This window comes from Condylostylus longicornis, unplaced genomic scaffold (genome assembly GCF_029603195.1).
Source record: "Condylostylus longicornis isolate FDR11 unplaced genomic scaffold, ASM2960319v2 ptg000004l, whole genome shotgun sequence".
Lineage (NCBI taxonomy): Eukaryota > Metazoa > Arthropoda > Insecta > Diptera > Dolichopodidae > Condylostylus > Condylostylus longicornis.
Window position 1 is genome coordinate 10023421 of NW_026577973.1, and position 17576 is coordinate 10040996.

Consider the following 17576-nt stretch of genomic DNA (forward strand, 5'->3'; position numbering starts at 1 on the left):
AAAAAACAACACTTTTTATTGTTTGTTCATATGAATATACATGAAACTCTTCTATTAACCATAAAAAGCACATAATATGAGCAAATTAACACAAATTTGAAAAGTTTTCGTAAAACTTGAAAACTGAACAGTAAGTTTGCTGCATATTTTGGTTAACAGCATTTAGAAGTCACTGTTATTCTAGCATTTGTCAGTAATTGTCTGTCAAACATTCCTTATTGCTTATTCAGTTCAAATTTCAATGTTTTGACCGCACATGAATTGTTCAATTAGTACCTTATATTTAAAATTTGAATAAAAATAAAGAAGTTTTAGAAATATAGGCAGTGTATTTAAAAATGCTTTCATATATCTGTGGCAAATTAATATAAAAAAAGATTAAGTCCTCCATAGGACTAAAATATAACGCGTAAAAGTAAGAAGAGTATAGGAAACAAAAAAATGATAGATGAAAAAAGTCACGTCGCACTAAATATTGGAATAGTCGGATCTCATACACAACGTAAAAGTTTTAGAAGGGTATAAAAAAAATTTATGCAATTTTTCTGATAACCTTTGACTTGATATTTTGTAGATATGGAATCAATTGCCAAGATGTCAAAAAAATTTAATATTATTGGCCGTTTTGGCGTCGTGCATAATATTGATCGCTTTATTTTTACCATCGGAACCCATTATAACTGATACAGCTAGCAATAAAGAACCAAACCATATTAATATACAGCCTCTGAAAGATGATGTAAGTATGTCTTAAAATCTAACTCAAAATAAGTTGGTCTAGAATTATGATTTATGACCTAATTAGATTCTGATTTCATTTATAACATTTTTAAAAAAAATTTAAATAAAATTTTTTAAATAATGTAGACTTTTGGACATTCTCTCCAAGATGGTTCTCAAAATCAATTTCCAAAGCCTGTTGAAGACGAGGAAACTGCACATGGGACTGAAAGTAAACCAATTATAAAAGAAAATGGCGAAAACCGCAATAAGGTTTATGATTCTGGAGTTTTAAATTCACTAGATGCGCCTGATCTTTCCAATAATGAAGAAATCAAAAACGTTCAGGAAATCGCTGTAGAAAAAACCGATTTTACCAAAGCTAGATCAAACAGACATGCGATTACTATAGATTTAAGCAAAATACGATCAACTGCAGCTAAAGACTTTAGAGGTCCAATAAATGACCGAGAAAAAGCTGTTGTAGAAGCATTTCAACATTCTTGGAGAGGTTACAAGGAATATGCCTGGGGACATGATAATCTTAAACCCGTTTCAATGAGTACCTTCGATTGGTTTGGATTAGGATTAACCATTGTAGATTCTCTTGATACCCTTTATATAATGGACTTGCAAGAAGGTAATGTTAAAGGCAACTGTATTTTTTTAATATAATTGCAATTGCCATCGTTTAGAATTTGACGAAGCTAAAGCTTGGGTGGACCGTTATCTACATTTTGATATAAACCGCGATGTTAACCTTTTTGAAGTTACTATCAGAGTTCTTGGTGGATTGCTAAGTGCATATCACTTGAGTGGAGAAAAAATGTTTTTAAATAAATCGGTAATATTTAATATTTCAGTTTTTTAAAGTATTTATTTTTCGCAAATGAAGGTTGATCTCGGGAACCGATTGCTACCTTGTTTTGACTCTCCTTCTGGAATCCCTTATTCAGATGTGAATTTAGCAACAAGGACAGCCCATTCACCGAAGTGGTCTCCCGATAGCTCAACTAGTGAAGTTACAACTTTACAGTTGGAGTTTCGTGATTTATCAAGAAGTACTGGAAACAGTATTTTTGAACAGGTAGGTGGCATAGGCAAAAACCTGCGGTACATCAAATATTGTTTAAAAACAAAAAAAATATATATATATATATGTGTATGCACAGTATTTTCTTTTTTCTTTAACTATCACAAAGAACTCTAATAAACTTTAAAAATTTAGGTTGCTAACCGCGTAAATGAAATCGTACATTCTTTGGAGAAGCAAAATGGATTAGTTCCAATTTTTATTGACGCCAATACTGGAACTTTCCGCAACTTCGCAACTATATCATTAGGAGCACGTGGTGACTCGTACTATGAATATTTGCTTAAACAGTGGCTGCAGACTGGAAAGAAAGAAAATGATTAGTAAAAACAAAAATTATTAACATACTACATTTGCTATAATAAAAATTTTAATATTTTAGTTTAATACAAGATTATGCTAACGCTATATCAGGCGTTTTGAGCCAATTAGTTCGAAAAACTCCTCGAGAGGGTCACACTTTTGTAGGGGAGCTTCTAAATGGAAAAGATTTCAAACCTAAAATGGATCATTTAACATGTTATTTACCAGGGACGTTATTGCTAGGATATAAAAATGGCATGCCTGATTCTCATTTACAACTTGCTAAGGACTTACTTGAAACTTGTTATCAAACATATATGAAACAGCCAACTCATTTGGCTCCTGAAATATCTTATTTCAGTTTAACTAACAACGAGGGTGACTCAGATATTCAAGTAAAATCAAATGATGCCCATAATTTACTACGCCCAGAGTTTATTGAAAGTTTATATTATTTTTATGCTTTAACTGGTAATAGAACATATCAAGACATGGGTTGGAATATTTTTGAAGCTTTTGAAAAGTATACAAAAGTTAAAAGTGGTTACACTTCAATTGGTAATGTAAAAAGTATATTTAATACTAGGCCACGGGATATGATGGAAAGTTTTTGGCTAAGTGAAACTTTAAAATATTTTTATTTACTTTTCAACGATGATCCACACGAAATTGATTTAGAAAAGTTTGTATTTAACTCTGAAGCACATTTACTACCTATTCGTAATAATTGAGTAGAATGTACTTTAAATTTTTAATAGCATTACGATTTGATTTGCTAAAATATATGAAAATTTGATAGTTTACCACAAAATAAAAATTTCAAATAACATAATTAAAAGAATTGATTTGATGTGAGGACTTAAAACTTCAATTAGCTTTTAATAATTACGAAAAAGTTAGTAAAACTTATTTTTTATTTAAAACCTATTTTTAGATTATTTGTAGATTTTTAGATTATTTTTAGATTTAGAAATTCAATTTTTGAATGTGATATCCTTACAAATCAAAGAATGAAGTTTAATTATATAAAGGTTATCTAATACAAAAATATTTTCTCTAAAAAAAAATTTCTATATTATAGAATCTCTCTATTTTTATTCCAAAATTATACTTTACTTTATGAAACATAATAAATCGTGATATTTAATTTTTTTTTCTATTTATTATGTAAGTGAAAAGCATATGTTTATTAAAATCACAACAAAAAAATATATATACACACATATATTCGTGTTGAATTCTGTAAAAATGTGAAAAATAATGTAATAAATTTAAATATTATAAAAGTATGTGACAGTATATTGCTAAAAATTTTATATGAGAACATATATCATGTTACATGGGTTGAGTAAGCAAATGCTTATGATTTTAGCTTAAAATAATATATGGTCTCAAATTTGTACTAGTTTTCTATCAATAATTAGTATTGCTTTACGACAAAAACATTACTATGTATTATACTATTTTAGAATTTTGCTCTTTTATTACATTTAATACAAACATTTCAATATTTCATATTATGGTTTGTAATAAATTTTTGTAACTTAATTTAAACTTATAATACTACACAGATATTTAAAGTTAGCTTGAAAACTAATTTGATAAATGATAAGGACTGTAATTCTTACAAAAACAAAAACATATTGAATTAATAACATTATTAATTTTACATTAATTCTCACTCTGAATAATTTCAATCAATACCAATCTATTAAAAGAATTAAGATAATTAAAAAAAGATATAAATTTGAATGAGTTTCTGAACTATTGCACTGCCTATTAAAATCTTAAAAGTAAATAAAATTAATGTATGTACATACATATGATAATTTCACTAAATTTTTTAATTTATTAAAACTTCAACTTTTTAACTAATATTTTAAGATGTTTTGATTGGGTATTGGTATTTTTTAAATGGATATTATTTAACAATAAATAATTATAAGGTAAATTGGGGTTAATTATCATTTTTAATAATTTTTACAAAATTAATAAAACATATAACATAATGTATATTATATAAAACATTCTAAAAATTTTATATTTCTAAAATTTATCGCGAGCATCTATCTATTTGAAATCTTATAAAAATTTTTGTTATGAAATTTTATTAACATTTTATTAAATTTAGTTTATGTACTATTTAAGGTTGTGTGTTTTATGAAATTTGAGTATGTACTTAGCATGGTCTGAGTAAAGTTGTGTTTAATTTAAAATATGTATGTATAATAGTTTAATTTCCTCTTATTTCAAATAATTAAACCTTAGAGCAACATGCTTGTTTTATTAAATATTTTTTTCATAAATTTTATACTTTTTTTTAAAAAGTTAAACTATACAATATTTTAAAATCTGACTTCTTTAATGTGTTCTTAATTCTTTTTTGGTCTGAATAAAAGAAATTCATTTGAAAATTTTAAACTGGTTTTGTTGAGCTTAATCGCACTTTAACTTGTAATTTTCAAGTAGGAGAAAAAGGAAATTTAGTTTGCAAATGCTGATTACAATCCTGTAATACAATTTTCTTGTCATAACACATATCAACCTACATTTGTAATGAATTAGCGCTTTTTTTAAATTTAATACTATTTTAAATAACTTGAACTGAGATATATTAATTCAAACAAATTGGTATTATGTAAGCGATAAATTTTTAACCATTCGTTAACTATTCGAATTGCTGTTATTACAGTTTATAATATAATTAACACTATTAGGGTAGTTTAATATAGTTTATATCGAATTCTAAAAATAAAAGAAAAATCGAAATAAAATGTAAGAAATTTAGGAATTCTATGAAACTAGATATTAATTTCTAGTCGAAATAAAAAAAAACACAAAAATGTGTAATATTATGATTACTTAGATCCATATAGCTTTTGTAAAATTGCAACATTAAATAAAACATTAGTTAAATTAAATTATTATTTAACCTTCAAGAAATAATTTTAATCAACAGAAATAACACAGATTTTGAAAATTGTGAATAAGTCTAAGAAATAAAACAATTTCTAAATAAATAGTTTGTTATTTGTATGCTATTTACTTAAATAATATTAAAAACAATATTTCTAATATATGTATATAAAAAAAGCCTTTCAGCAAAATATTGACCACACATAAACACATATTATGTATGTATTAAGTTATTCTATAATATGTAAAATGTGATAAAAAATTTTTGAATTTACAAAAAGAAATTAATGCATAACTCGTAGTTCAATTTTGGATTATTTAGTCCACATGATGTAGTTAAATCCGAAAACATATCTTTATGTAGGTTACTAGGTGAATCCATAAATATTTTAGTTTTGACATTTTCTCGTTCATGAACAAAATATTTCAATAAATTTTCGATAATGATTACAAAAATATGCGAAAATCTGATGTGTCGGCACATAACCGACCGCAATGTGTATTGTCTAGTTAAGTGAAAGTGTTACAGAATATTATAAAAATGCCTGTTAAATCATTTTCAATGTTCAAGGCAATAATTAGAATTGAGGAAAATTAGAAAAATGTTTATTTGGCTGTTAGTACAGTTTCGCTTTGTGCTACCCGAATTTCCTGAAATGCTCGCCAGTTAATTTCGGTAACAACCAGAACTCAAATATCAAATGGCAAGAAATTCAATCAATGCGTTCCGTATATACGGTAAAAAATGTAAAATCGGCCCTCACATGAGTTTTCGAGCCCTGCTCTTTGCAAATAATTTAAATGTTCATTGTTTTAGTACGAAGAATTTAAATATTAAATTTTCTGATTTCTGCCAAAAGTTAGGAGGTTCCGCGTACGGTCAAATGAAGTTTATACATATGTATATGAAATTTCACGTAATCCGATATTTTCTTCATAATGATCAAAAATGTAAAACAGGCCCGCTAAAAAGTGCAGTTCCGGAAGCGTGATATATCGCAAAAGTTGATCAATTCGTGCCATAATCGAAACAAACTTACATATAAAATTTCATCAAAATCGGTTCACCCGAACTTGAGATACATGCGTTCACACACAGCCCGACAGGATGCTAAAAATAGTTTATTTACACTTCCCTACCATGGAGAAGTGCGTTCGCACCAAAAACTCAATATGCAAAATTTCTTGCTTTCATATGACCTACCTTAAAGTTTACACCAAAATATATCTATAATAAGTAGTTCGATTCGTTCTATTCCGTTAGTTTTCGTATGCATTTTGCTTCCAAATTCTTAAATATTCCATTTTTATTTAGAAATAGATGGTAAAAAGAGTTGTGTAGGCAAGAAAGAAACAAAATATTGTAAACAAACGTAAGTGTATCAAAAACATTGAACTGAAATAAAATTTAATTAAGTTAGGTAAAAATTTTGTTATTTTTATTTTGATAATAACAAAATTTATTTTTCATTTTATTAAAGTTAATTTCATTTTATTACAGTAGATACATAGTATCAGGCAGTGACATAGAAATAAAGTAATTTATTAAAAAAAAAGTGTATGAATACTGATTAACACTTTATGAAATATAATCATTACCGATTCATAGGAGATATGCTTTTTATTTTAATATTATACGTCTTGTTAAAATTTATTTTTATTATTTTTCAAAATTATATTATATAAATTATAATAATTTTTTTAAACACATTTTTACCTCTTCGCTTTTGTAACATGATACACCTTTTTTGCCACCTTGTACTGGACTAAGTTACAAAAATAAAACTCCCGCTTTTAAAATTCTTAATATTTTTTCCTATACTTTTTATACGAAAAAATAAATAACTCCCGCTTTTAAAAATACATTATAAAAAAACACGTAGACATCTATTGCCTTCTCTTTCCCTCTCCCAAAAATACTTATGTGTATAAAAATGAAAATAAGAAGGTATACTGCTTAACTCTTTTAATGGAATTTTTTGTATACAAAAATTGGTGAGTGATTGCATTAGTGTGATGTAAACGGAGAGTCGAACTACTTATTAATAGATATACTTTGGTTTATACAATGCGGTTATTAAAAAAACTCAAAAAAAAAAATGGTACACCTAAGTACATATCGCAAGTTGTAAAGAATAACAACACAACCCAAAATATAACTTCAACTCTAGGAATTTATTTATAGTCAAATAAATTACTATCGAAGGCTAAAAAACATTGGCATAGAACTATTATTCTACAAGTATATGAACAAATTTTCTGTATTATTTTGTTACAGAAAAGCTTTATATCTACATACATACATAAAATATTAAAATATAATAGCAATAAAAGCATGGTTGCGATTCTGCATTTTGTTTTATGTTATTGTTCTCGCAAATGTGCGAGATGTACGTTATGTTTAGTAATTTTGTCATAAAATTTTTGGGTACACTACAACCATGTTAGACAATTGTTGTAAGTTTCAAGAAATAATTTATGATAGTAACTGAAAACCAAGAATGGTTAGCTTTAAAAAAACGCAATGAAAACCGTTTAAAATTGATTGAAAACATTTTGCGAGTGAAAAGATTTTTGCTATATAAATATGTATTCAACATACATTTTCATCAGATTCCATTTAATTTTTAAACCTAAATATTTCTTCACATTTGCGTGTGTATTCTTCCTAATTTTTGTTTTTAGAATTATGTTATTATTCTACCGATATTATAATAAATCTTTTGAAAAATTTACTATTATATCATATTTTTTGTATTTGAATTATATGAATTTTTATACAATTTGATATTGGTTTACTTCTTAAGTTACTTCGTGAACCATTTCTGGTTCTTTTACTGCATCTAAATTTAATGTTTTATTCATAGTTTTTATAAAATTACAATGTGCATATTTTTTAGGCAAAAAATTTTAAAAGAGAATTTAAAATTGAAAACAGTTATTTTAAGCAAATTTTTTTAAGTGAAAGTAACTCTCAGTTCAATATCGTAACGAAATACGTATGTGCATCTTAAGATAAATTAGTTGAAGCATCCCTGCGGTGTATCATATGAAATGAATGTCATATTATACTGTCAATGAAATGAATGTCATATTATGCTGTCAAAATGACTTTACTGAAAGTTATTTTATATCATTTAAGCGCAAATATTGCACTTTTTATCGATATTAATTTTTCGAGTTATTTGGAAAAAATTATAAAAATTTTTGGGAAATCTTAATTTAATTAGAATTCAGAAAACCGTTCCAAGTCGTAGCAAACTAGTTTTCTATTAGACTCCGTTAATTCATAAGAATAATGTAACATTTTGACGAATGTTAAACAATGAAAAAAAGTTAACTAATATTTTTTAAAATTATGTGCAAAAGTGCAAAGAAAGTGATTAAATTTATATAAATCTTTCATGTTTGAACTTATCTAACAATTAATTAAAATATTAAATATAAGTATATTTCCCGGTATTTTCATTATTACAAAAAGAAAAACATTAAAGGTTATTGTTTTTCACTGATAATCTAGTGGATTTCGATTTTCATATTAAAAATAATGATTTTTATAATTTAAACGTTGAAGAAAAAAATATTGGTGTTTTGGTATATACAATCTAATTTTTATTTGTTTTTAATAAACATAACTAACTTTTCTCTACTGGTACAAATATGGTGCGAAAATGTTCTATTCCTGGCTGTAAATCAAATTATGATTCCACACCAAAGCATGTTTCTACTTTTCAATTTCCAACTGATAAACGTTTACGAAAAGCATGGATCAATGCAATCCCAAGGGAAAATTGGGTACCAAGTAAACACAGTGCCGTGTGTTATTTGCATTTTGCAGAAGAATGTTTCGCTAAAAAACCAAATAAGCGAAGACGTCTAAAAGATGACGCTATACCAACCATATTCAACAATTATCCGGCATGCTTATCAAAAATATTACTTTGTAATACTAGCTTGAAAGTTGTTAAAAGAGAAGTTCCTCTTAAAAACGACGATGAAATAAATGATTTTGAAAATTTCTTAAGTAAAATCGATGAAAATGTTAAATTTGACGGGTGGCTATTGTACAAAAATAGTTCATATGTTGTTTTATATTTTTTGAAAGAAGAGAGCCATTTCGGATGCAAGTTTAAATATAGAATAAAAATTGATAGCAATTTAAAAGTCAGTTGCTTTTCAGAGATAACAGAGATACCAGTGAGAAAATTTGAAAATGTATTACCTTTAGACATGAAACTTACACTTTGGTCTCAATTAAAAAAGTTAATAATATTTTTTGATTCTAATTCCGACATAGTAGATCAAGAGCTTGATTCTCAGTCTAACCTGCTGGGACAAGCTTTACGTTATCTTAATAATTTCAAAAAAGCGAATAGTTCATTTAAAAAGTCAAAACAGTTGGACACTGTCATCGATCAAATTAAGTTATTAATTATGAAAATACCAAGATATAGTTGTGAAACTATAGTTATGTCCTTTTTAATATTTGCACATTCTAAATCTACGTATTTAATCCTTAGTGAGTTTCTTACTTTACCGTCGAAGCGGCATCTTCAAAGATTATCTTCAACACTACACTCCACTCCCACTTACAGAAATGATGAAAATGATGATGAGTATATAGCAGATATTTCACAATCTTTAACAGAGAGAGAAAAAATTGTAGCAATTTTAATAGAAGAAATACATATAGATCAATACAAAGTAAATACTGTTCCGGTAAAATCTGATGCTGAAAAAGCGAATAGCCCCACCAAATCTTCGAAAAAAACTAAAACGAACAACGCTTCTGGAAAACCTGATGCTGAAATATTAGAGACCTCAAACAAAAACAATTCAGAAAAGGCAGATTCAGAAAAAGCGAATAATGCCCCTAAAACTGCTAAAACAATTTTAGCTTATATGGTAAAGTCTGTATTTGGTAATTTTAAAAAAATTATTCGATTATATCCAGTTGCAAATCCTACAGAGGATTACTTAGTAAAAACTACTAAGAGTGTAATTGATATTGTTCAAAATAAAGGGTTCCATGTTTTAGTAATTATTTCTGACAATATTAAAACTAATCAAGGCATGTATAGTATTCTGACAGGAGAGAATGAAAATTTTTTTCCAAATCCAAATGGGAAAGGGAATATTTATTTGCTTTATGACACTGTTAATTTATTCAAAAATATTAGAAATAACTGGATGTACGCCCCAAATATGACCTTCTTGTTTTCCGATTTCGATACACATGAAATGAAGCATGCAAATTTTGCCCATATTCGGGAGCTATTTCAACAAGAAGAAAGCTATTTAATTAAAAAAGCATATAAACTAAATAAGAAAACATTGTTTCCATCAAGGAATCAACGACAAAATGTTGAGTTAGTTGATAATATCTTCCATCATTCTACAATCGAAACTTTAAAAGAAATTGAAAAAATGCAATCAACTGCAGATTTTTGCGAAGTTATTAAGAAATGGTGGGATATTTGTAACACTAAAGAAAAATTTTCTGGAGATGAAACAAATGATGAATGGAACTACGAAATTAGTGAGGTAAATGATTTTCGTCTCAGTTTTTTGACAAAATTTTGTGATTGGTTATCAGTTTGGAATTTTAATGAAAACAATTCTAGATTATCAAATGATACCTTTAACGGTTTAGTATTTACAACTAAAACATTGATAGATATAGTTAATTTATCGCTTACAGAACTTAATATAGATTATATATTATTGGGAAAGTTTCAAAGTGATGATTTAAAATTAATATTAAAAGCAGAGTAAAATTGCATTTAAAGTAACATGAAATTGTATTCATTTTGTCAATTAATTTTTGAAATAAACAATGTGCTGTATATTTCATGATAAAATAAAAACAAATCAAAAATAATTTTTTTGTAAACGAGTTAACGTATGTTCTGAATTTTCAATGTAGTTACAATGTACAATATATAGTTTTTTTCCAAAGCTCATGAAATGACTGATGTGAATCATGATTTCTGATATCTTCAACTAACGTGTGTACGTGTGTACACTAACTTATCCATACTTTGAAATTGTCAGAAATTTTTCAAATTGTTCATTTTTTATTATAAAATTAAGTTTAGTACATATGTACATACATAGCTGCTTATATAAGTTTTCCGAAAAATTATTTGATTTTTAAATTTATAATCTAAAATATGTACAAAAAAAATTCTACATACTTAATTTATAGTGTTTTGTTTCTCAATTCCTTACTAAATTAATATTTTAACATTAAAGTAAAAATTCGATTTAGCACCATTTGATAACTTGCGGTTTCGTGTATTGATTTAGCTATCAGCGATAATAATATTTGTTGAAAACTTAAAAAAATTGTGTTTCATGTTTAGAGACTTCTTGGTTTAGGGAATCATAACAATAAATGCAAAACTTTAAAATGTAAAAAATATTAAGCTTCAAATTTAGGGACACTTAATGTTTTTTAATTACGAATTTTAAAAGTTTACCATTAAGTTTTTTTTCCCTCAAAAGGTGCACTCAGGCCACTTTGATCCGTTGTAATATTTTTAAAAATTGCTGTTGTTTAGAATTTGTAGGTAAAACGTACAATCGCAATGATTATGATGGCATCTAATTATTTAAATTGCCAAAAATTATCAGCGGTTTTTAGTTAATGAAACTTTTAGCGTTTTCATTCGATCTAAATTATAAAAAAATTGGAGAACAATCTTGTTTATTAAAAATGTTCAAATTAGCTGTAATAAAATAGCTGTGTAAATTAAAAAGGATATTGAAATACCCATTTTTTGCTACAAATGTGAGATGTAAAGAAATCTGTTATTTTCAACGTATAGTCGTCTGACAAAAAAAGTTTAGATAAAAAAACAAGATTTTTCAAATATCTAAACGTCTGCAAACTTTTACTTAATTCATCTGAAAATAATATAATCAATTAATAAATTAATGACATAAAATAAATAAATTTTTGACATAAAAGCAAGTTCAAATAAAGAAAATCACAAATCAGAACAGTGAGTCTGTACGTATTAAATTTTACATGTTTGTTTATAAAACAATTCCTGCAGCATTACGTTTGAGTTTATAAACAAAGTTTTCAATTTATGTTTTTACCTTAAATTTTCGCTTTGGGGTCCTAAAAATTTAAATTCTAATTTTTGCAAACAGAAGAAACTTTAATTTAGAAAAAGACCACGTTGAAATTAGTAAAAGAACGATTTAAAATTACAAAATCGCAACATAAAGATGCGTATCATGAAAATGCAGATTAAAAGTAACATTACTCAACCCCTTAAGATGTTTTTTTCCAATATCGCTATTTTTATATTTTGAGGAATCGTAAAAGTTAGAGTGTTAAAATCTTATATTATTGTATTTTAAAAATATATGCAAACAATTTTTTAGAATTAAAATTAAATGTTTTTCAATGGCATTGTCATAATCCCATGTATAGAAATTTAAAACAAAACTGAAGTGCATTTTCGTTGGCACATGTTAAAAAAAGAAAAAAAACTTAGTGATTAATAAAAAAGTATGAAGATTTTAAATATTGATTTTTATTTTTTTCTTAGCAGTACTATAAATTTGGTACAATTTTTTAATTAAGGCTTTCAAATGTTTTTTAAAACATATTTTGAATTAACTGAAAAATGCGAAAATAGGAGATTCAAAGTTTTCTACATAGTTTCCACAGCCAGCCTTTATTTTAAATTACTTGTGACCAGTATTTTTTTCCCATAAAATTGCGATTTTTATTTATTTCAACAGAAATATTTGATAAAATTATATTTTTACCGTTTTTAATAAATTATGAAATCTTTTCCAAAATTGACACTTTTATAAACAATTTCCTTTATGATGCACAAACATTTGAAAGTGCGGTATTCACAAAATCTTTGTGAATTTTATATTTACACATGTAGGTACATACATGTGAATGTATTTAATAAATTTGTAAATTTCAATTGGTTATAAAATTATTCCTTTTAATTTTCCAAAAAATGTTTGAGAGGAAACTAAATATTCTACAAATGGAACAATATTCTTTTAATCGTTTTTATATGAATTGAAACATATTTTGCTTGACATTACCCGAGCATTAAGTATGGCTAAATTAATGTTTATCGCCACTTACATACATACAAGTTATTAAACTATCTTGATTCGATTATAAAAAAATAATTTTATTTCACACAATGTCACAACTATTACTTAAAAATTAAATTTTACAATTACTTAAATTCGAATTGATAGTTTAATTATAATATTCTATTCTTATTAACACCAATTTTAGACTAAATCATATCTTAAAATCTAACAGTATTTATAGTAATTAAAATTAAGTTCATTTCCGGCCTCGTGCAAAATTATAGACGTTTCGTCAGCATTTTTGATGGGAACGATAATTTCGTAATTTCTTCATGTTTAAACATGTTCGATTGCAGACGCTGTGTCAGCAATTTTCATGTGAACAGAAATTAGTATCGTACTGAAGATGTAATTTGATACCACTTGAATATGTAACTAAAGACGGTGATAACTCCTCCCCCTTCAAAGATCTGCGTCCCGTAGATCAAGCTGGAATTTTGGTGCTTCTATGACTGAAATTTGCGGAATCTCTATAGTAGGAACCACTGTTGGAGTGCGTTTTCTCACAACCTTGCTGATGTTTTTCTTGATGACCCAAATGATGATGACTGCAATGATGACGAGTCCTATAGTAATATCGGATGCTATAGAGAGTTGGCTCCTTGGTATTAGCTTCTGAAGTTGTTTTGTGTTGCTGATATGAAGATCGTGAATGTAGTCGAGGCTTAGCTTGATATCTCCTTCTTTTAAATTTTCTTGAAGAACAGGTGGTAAAACTTGCGACGTGGTGGCAGATTCGCTTGTAAATTTCTGACCTTTTATGTGAACGGTTTCGTTGGTATGCTGTATCATAAAGCTTCCAGTTAAGTGTTTGCTCGTGTTGCCACTTGTTAGCTCCCCATTGAAATTATTGAGAAAGATGATATTTTCACTTATGGTTTCTATGATTTCTTCCTTATTGTATTGAAGGCTGCAACTGGCGTTTATTCCCTTTAGCAGTTGATACATACAGTGTCCTTCGTCCAGTTTTCGAATTTTACTTCTTTCGCATATGGTGATGTTTCTTAAATTCTCGCATTTTGTCGATATGCCATATACGTCATCTTTCACGAGAAGTTCCTGATATTCGAGGTAGACTTGTTGGGAGTTTCGGATTGTTGATCTCGCTATAATGTGGTCATAGTACTGGTTGCCTGTCTTCGGTATTGATAATATGTAGAGAATTTCTCGTCTATTGGTTACTACCTGTGGTTTTGCGTATTCTATTGCCTCAATTTCGTTGACGTAGGGTAGTGTATCGATCTCCTTCAGTATTTTTTGGATTTCAATCCTGCTAAGAAGATTTGTGTTGACAATTCCATTTTTTGCTAATTCTGTCGCTAACACGTTTTCTCCCAAGGCTTCTTTTATGATTCCAAGTTTGTTAAATATTATTTGTTCGGATCGATGATCTAAGTTCCCTACATGTTCCAAAATGTGGTTAAATCTTTCTACTACTTGGTTTGTTATCCTCATAACTTCACGATTTATTTTGTACTGTTGATTATTATTTTGTATCAGCTTGTCTTGGCTTGTAACGATGTTGTCCCAGTCTGTGGCGTCTGGTGTTCCTGCCAGCCATTTCCATGCTGTACCAATCCAATTTATTGACCGTTGAACTCTTGATTTGCTGCTTCTCAATTTAGTCAGAAATTCCATTATTTGAGCCAGTTGGTGTTCTAACTGTGGTTTCATTATGCTGGTCGAGTTGATTCCATCAACCAAAGGAATGATTTGTTGTATAACCTCGTCATAGCTCTTTAAATCAATGATGTGCACCAAATTGAAATTTCCTTCCAAGATTTGACCTTGTCCTTGTTTAATGGTTGCTATTGCGCCTTTGAATTCGAAGATTTTCGGAAATGCTGTAATTCTAGTGACTGCTAGTCTAAAAAGAAACCTAAGGTTTTGATTATTAACATAATATTCTAATGTTATATGTTCTTGATGTGTGATTTATGGATTCTTTTTCCGGAAGCGGTAATAATGGTAGCTTTATTGTTTTTTGCCACAATCTCTTTCTTGTATATCGGTTTGTGCTTTGCCTTGATTTGCTTGTCTCGAACGTAAATTGTTTCACCTATTGGATAGTTTTTAGGTTCGTCTCTTTTGTTGTTTTCTCTCTTTAATTTCGTTTTCTGATTTTTCTCGATGCGTTCTATGAGTTCATTATTAATCTTTATTCTTGCTTCGATGAGATCCTGATAGGATGTTCCACTTGGTCTGCCGAAAAAAACGTCGCTGGGCTTCATTTTTGTTACAGAGTGTATTGAATTGTTGTAGCGATCTACTGCTAAGTTGATGATTTCTTTTTGGCAAAGTTGCGGGTATTCTTTCTGAAGACATCTTACTATTTCGATAATAGTTGAATGCACCCTTTCGATTGTCCCGTTTACCTCGCTTTTTTGTGATGGTGTGGTGTAGATTTCTATTCCCAAAGCCCTGATGTAGTTCAGTGTTATAGGGCTCACGAAGCTGCGCTCATTGTCGAATATAATCATTTTCGGGACGGTAAAATAGTGTAATACCTTCGTTATTTTGTCCCTTAGATGAATAGCTGATCGATCCTTGATTCTGAAGAATTTCGCAAATTTAGAGAACTTGTCGACGCATGATATATACTTCTCTCCCTGTATCTCCATCAAGTCCATGTGCAATATCTGTGTTGGATATTTAGGTACTGGAGTTTCTTGCAACTGCGGTTTATGTGGTCGCCTATCGTATTTGTTGCTGCTGCAGATATCACAAGTTTTAGTATATTGTTTTATTAAACTGCTCATATGTGGGAAGTAATATTTTGCTAGTATTTGCTTTCTGTTTTCCTCTGAATTTCGGTGTGCTCGCTTATGTTCGCTCTCGATTATGCTGGATTTCCTTTCCTCTAGAGCTACGTCTTCCACTATGCTTTGCGTTATACGGATTTTGAATCTGTTAAAGTGATCCTTAAAGACCTTCTGCAGTATGCGGATGTAGCATTCTGGGATCTTTATTCCATTCACGAGGTTAGGATTTAATCTTTCTTTCAGTATTTTCGTGAGGGTTCCTTCATTTATTTCTGGTAGATCGATGTAATGCCTGTGGTACCTTGGATGTGGTTCTTCGTGTGCTTCTATGTATTTTCCTTGTCTTATAATGATTTGATTCTGGAAGACATTTATCGGCGTCTCGCAGTGGGGTATGAGATCAGAACTGTCCTCCTCGCCACTATGTGCTGTTTCCGTTACGCTGTCCTCATCTGAACTGCTTGCCGTTTCGGTCGAGCTTGTTGATAAGCTGTTTACTTCGGTTGGCAGCCTGGATAGTGCATCCGCGACAACATTTGTTCTCCCAGGCTTATATATCAGCTCGTAGTTATATTCCTCAATTTTTGATTTCCATCTTTTGAGCTTTGCATTATGATTCCTATTACTCAAGGTGAAAGTGAGTGGTTGGTGATCTGTAAGTATCTTGATTTTGTTAGCCCCATACAAATAATTTCGCAAGTTGTCTAATGCCCATACTATCGCCAACATTTCCTTTTCATTTGTGGCGTAGTTTTCTTCCGTGGTATTGAGCGATCTGGAAATGTACGTAATTGGCTTATCTTTTCCAATCTCACCTTGTGATAACACCGCTCCAATAGCTGTGTCGGAAGCATCGGTTGTTAGGATGAACGGCTTCTCGAAATTTGGAAATATTAGGACTTCTGAAGATATAAGTAATTCTTTCAGCCTGTTAAATGCCTTTAACTCTTCTGCATTCAATTTGATTCCAACTTTCTTAGATTGATTGGCCTTTATTTGTGCGTTTTCGCCTCTTGTTAAGCTCGTTAGTGGTTTCGCCACTTTTGCAAAATCTTGAATAAATCTGCGATAATATGATGTGAGTCCCAAGAATGATTTTAGGTCCTTCAAATTTGTCGGTGGCATGATGTTCTGAATGGCCGCCACTTTTCTGGGATCGGGTTTGATTCCTTCGCTTGTGACTATATATCCAAGAAATTCTGTCTCGGTGTTGAAGAATTTTGTTTTTTCCAGGTTGACCTTCAGGTTAGCTTTTTCCAATATGCTAAAAATCGTTTCAATGTTCCTTAAATGTTCCTCCTCCGTTTTTCCATATATGATAACGTCGTCGATGTATACGTAGCAGCTTTTGCCTATCTGATCCTTTAGAACATCATCTATCATGCGTTGGAATATTGAAGGCGCATTCCTCAGCCCGAATGGTAGTCTTAGGAATTCGTACTTTCCATTCATTGTTGAAAAAGCCGTCTTGGGAATGTCCTTTTTGTGCATCATGATTTGGTGGAATCCGGATGTCAGATCTAATGTTGTAAAGAATTTGGCCTGGCCTAGGCTTGCTAGTGTGTTTGTAATATCCGGTATAGGATATGTGTCTGGTACCGTTACTGCGTTAAGTCGTTTAAAGTCGATAACCATTCTAT

At 29.0% G+C, this 17576-nt stretch overlaps 2 protein-coding genes across 2 annotated transcripts; both read left to right on the forward strand.

Annotated features, from left to right (window-relative positions):
* Positions 1-236: 236 nt before the first annotated feature.
* Positions 237-3051, forward strand: LOC129609177 (endoplasmic reticulum mannosyl-oligosaccharide 1,2-alpha-mannosidase). The gene is made up of 7 exons (XM_055521097.1): positions 237-519; positions 575-739; positions 868-1360; positions 1416-1564; positions 1616-1807; positions 1949-2136; positions 2196-3051. Exons 1-7 carry the CDS (start codon positions 442-444, stop codon positions 2845-2847), a joined length of 1917 nt encoding a protein of 638 aa, XP_055377072.1. The 5' UTR covers positions 237-441; the 3' UTR covers positions 2848-3051.
* Positions 3052-8189: 5138 nt separating this feature from the next.
* LOC129610592 (uncharacterized) lies at positions 8190-10883 on the forward strand. Its single transcript, XM_055523205.1, has one exon. It carries the CDS (start codon positions 8693-8695, stop codon positions 10805-10807), a length of 2115 nt encoding a protein of 704 aa, XP_055379180.1. The 5' UTR covers positions 8190-8692; the 3' UTR covers positions 10808-10883.
* The last annotated feature ends 6693 nt before the right edge of the window (positions 10884-17576 follow it).

Bases quoted from the DNA above. Each gene is read 5' to 3' on its own strand.
- LOC129609177 (XM_055521097.1), top strand. From the start codon at position 442: ATGATAGATGAAAAAAGTCACGTCGCACTAAATATTGGAATAGTCGGA. The intron at 1,361-1,415 runs GTAATGTTAAAG...GCCATCGTTTAG, and splicing joins TATAATGGACTTGCAAGAAG to AATTTGACGAAGCTAAAGCT. The intron at 2,137-2,195 runs GTAAAAACAAAA...TTAATATTTTAG, and splicing joins GGAAAGAAAGAAAATGATTA to TTTAATACAAGATTATGCTA.
- LOC129610592 (XM_055523205.1), top strand. From the start codon at position 8,693: ATGGTGCGAAAATGTTCTATTCCTGGCTGTAAATCAAATTATGATTCC.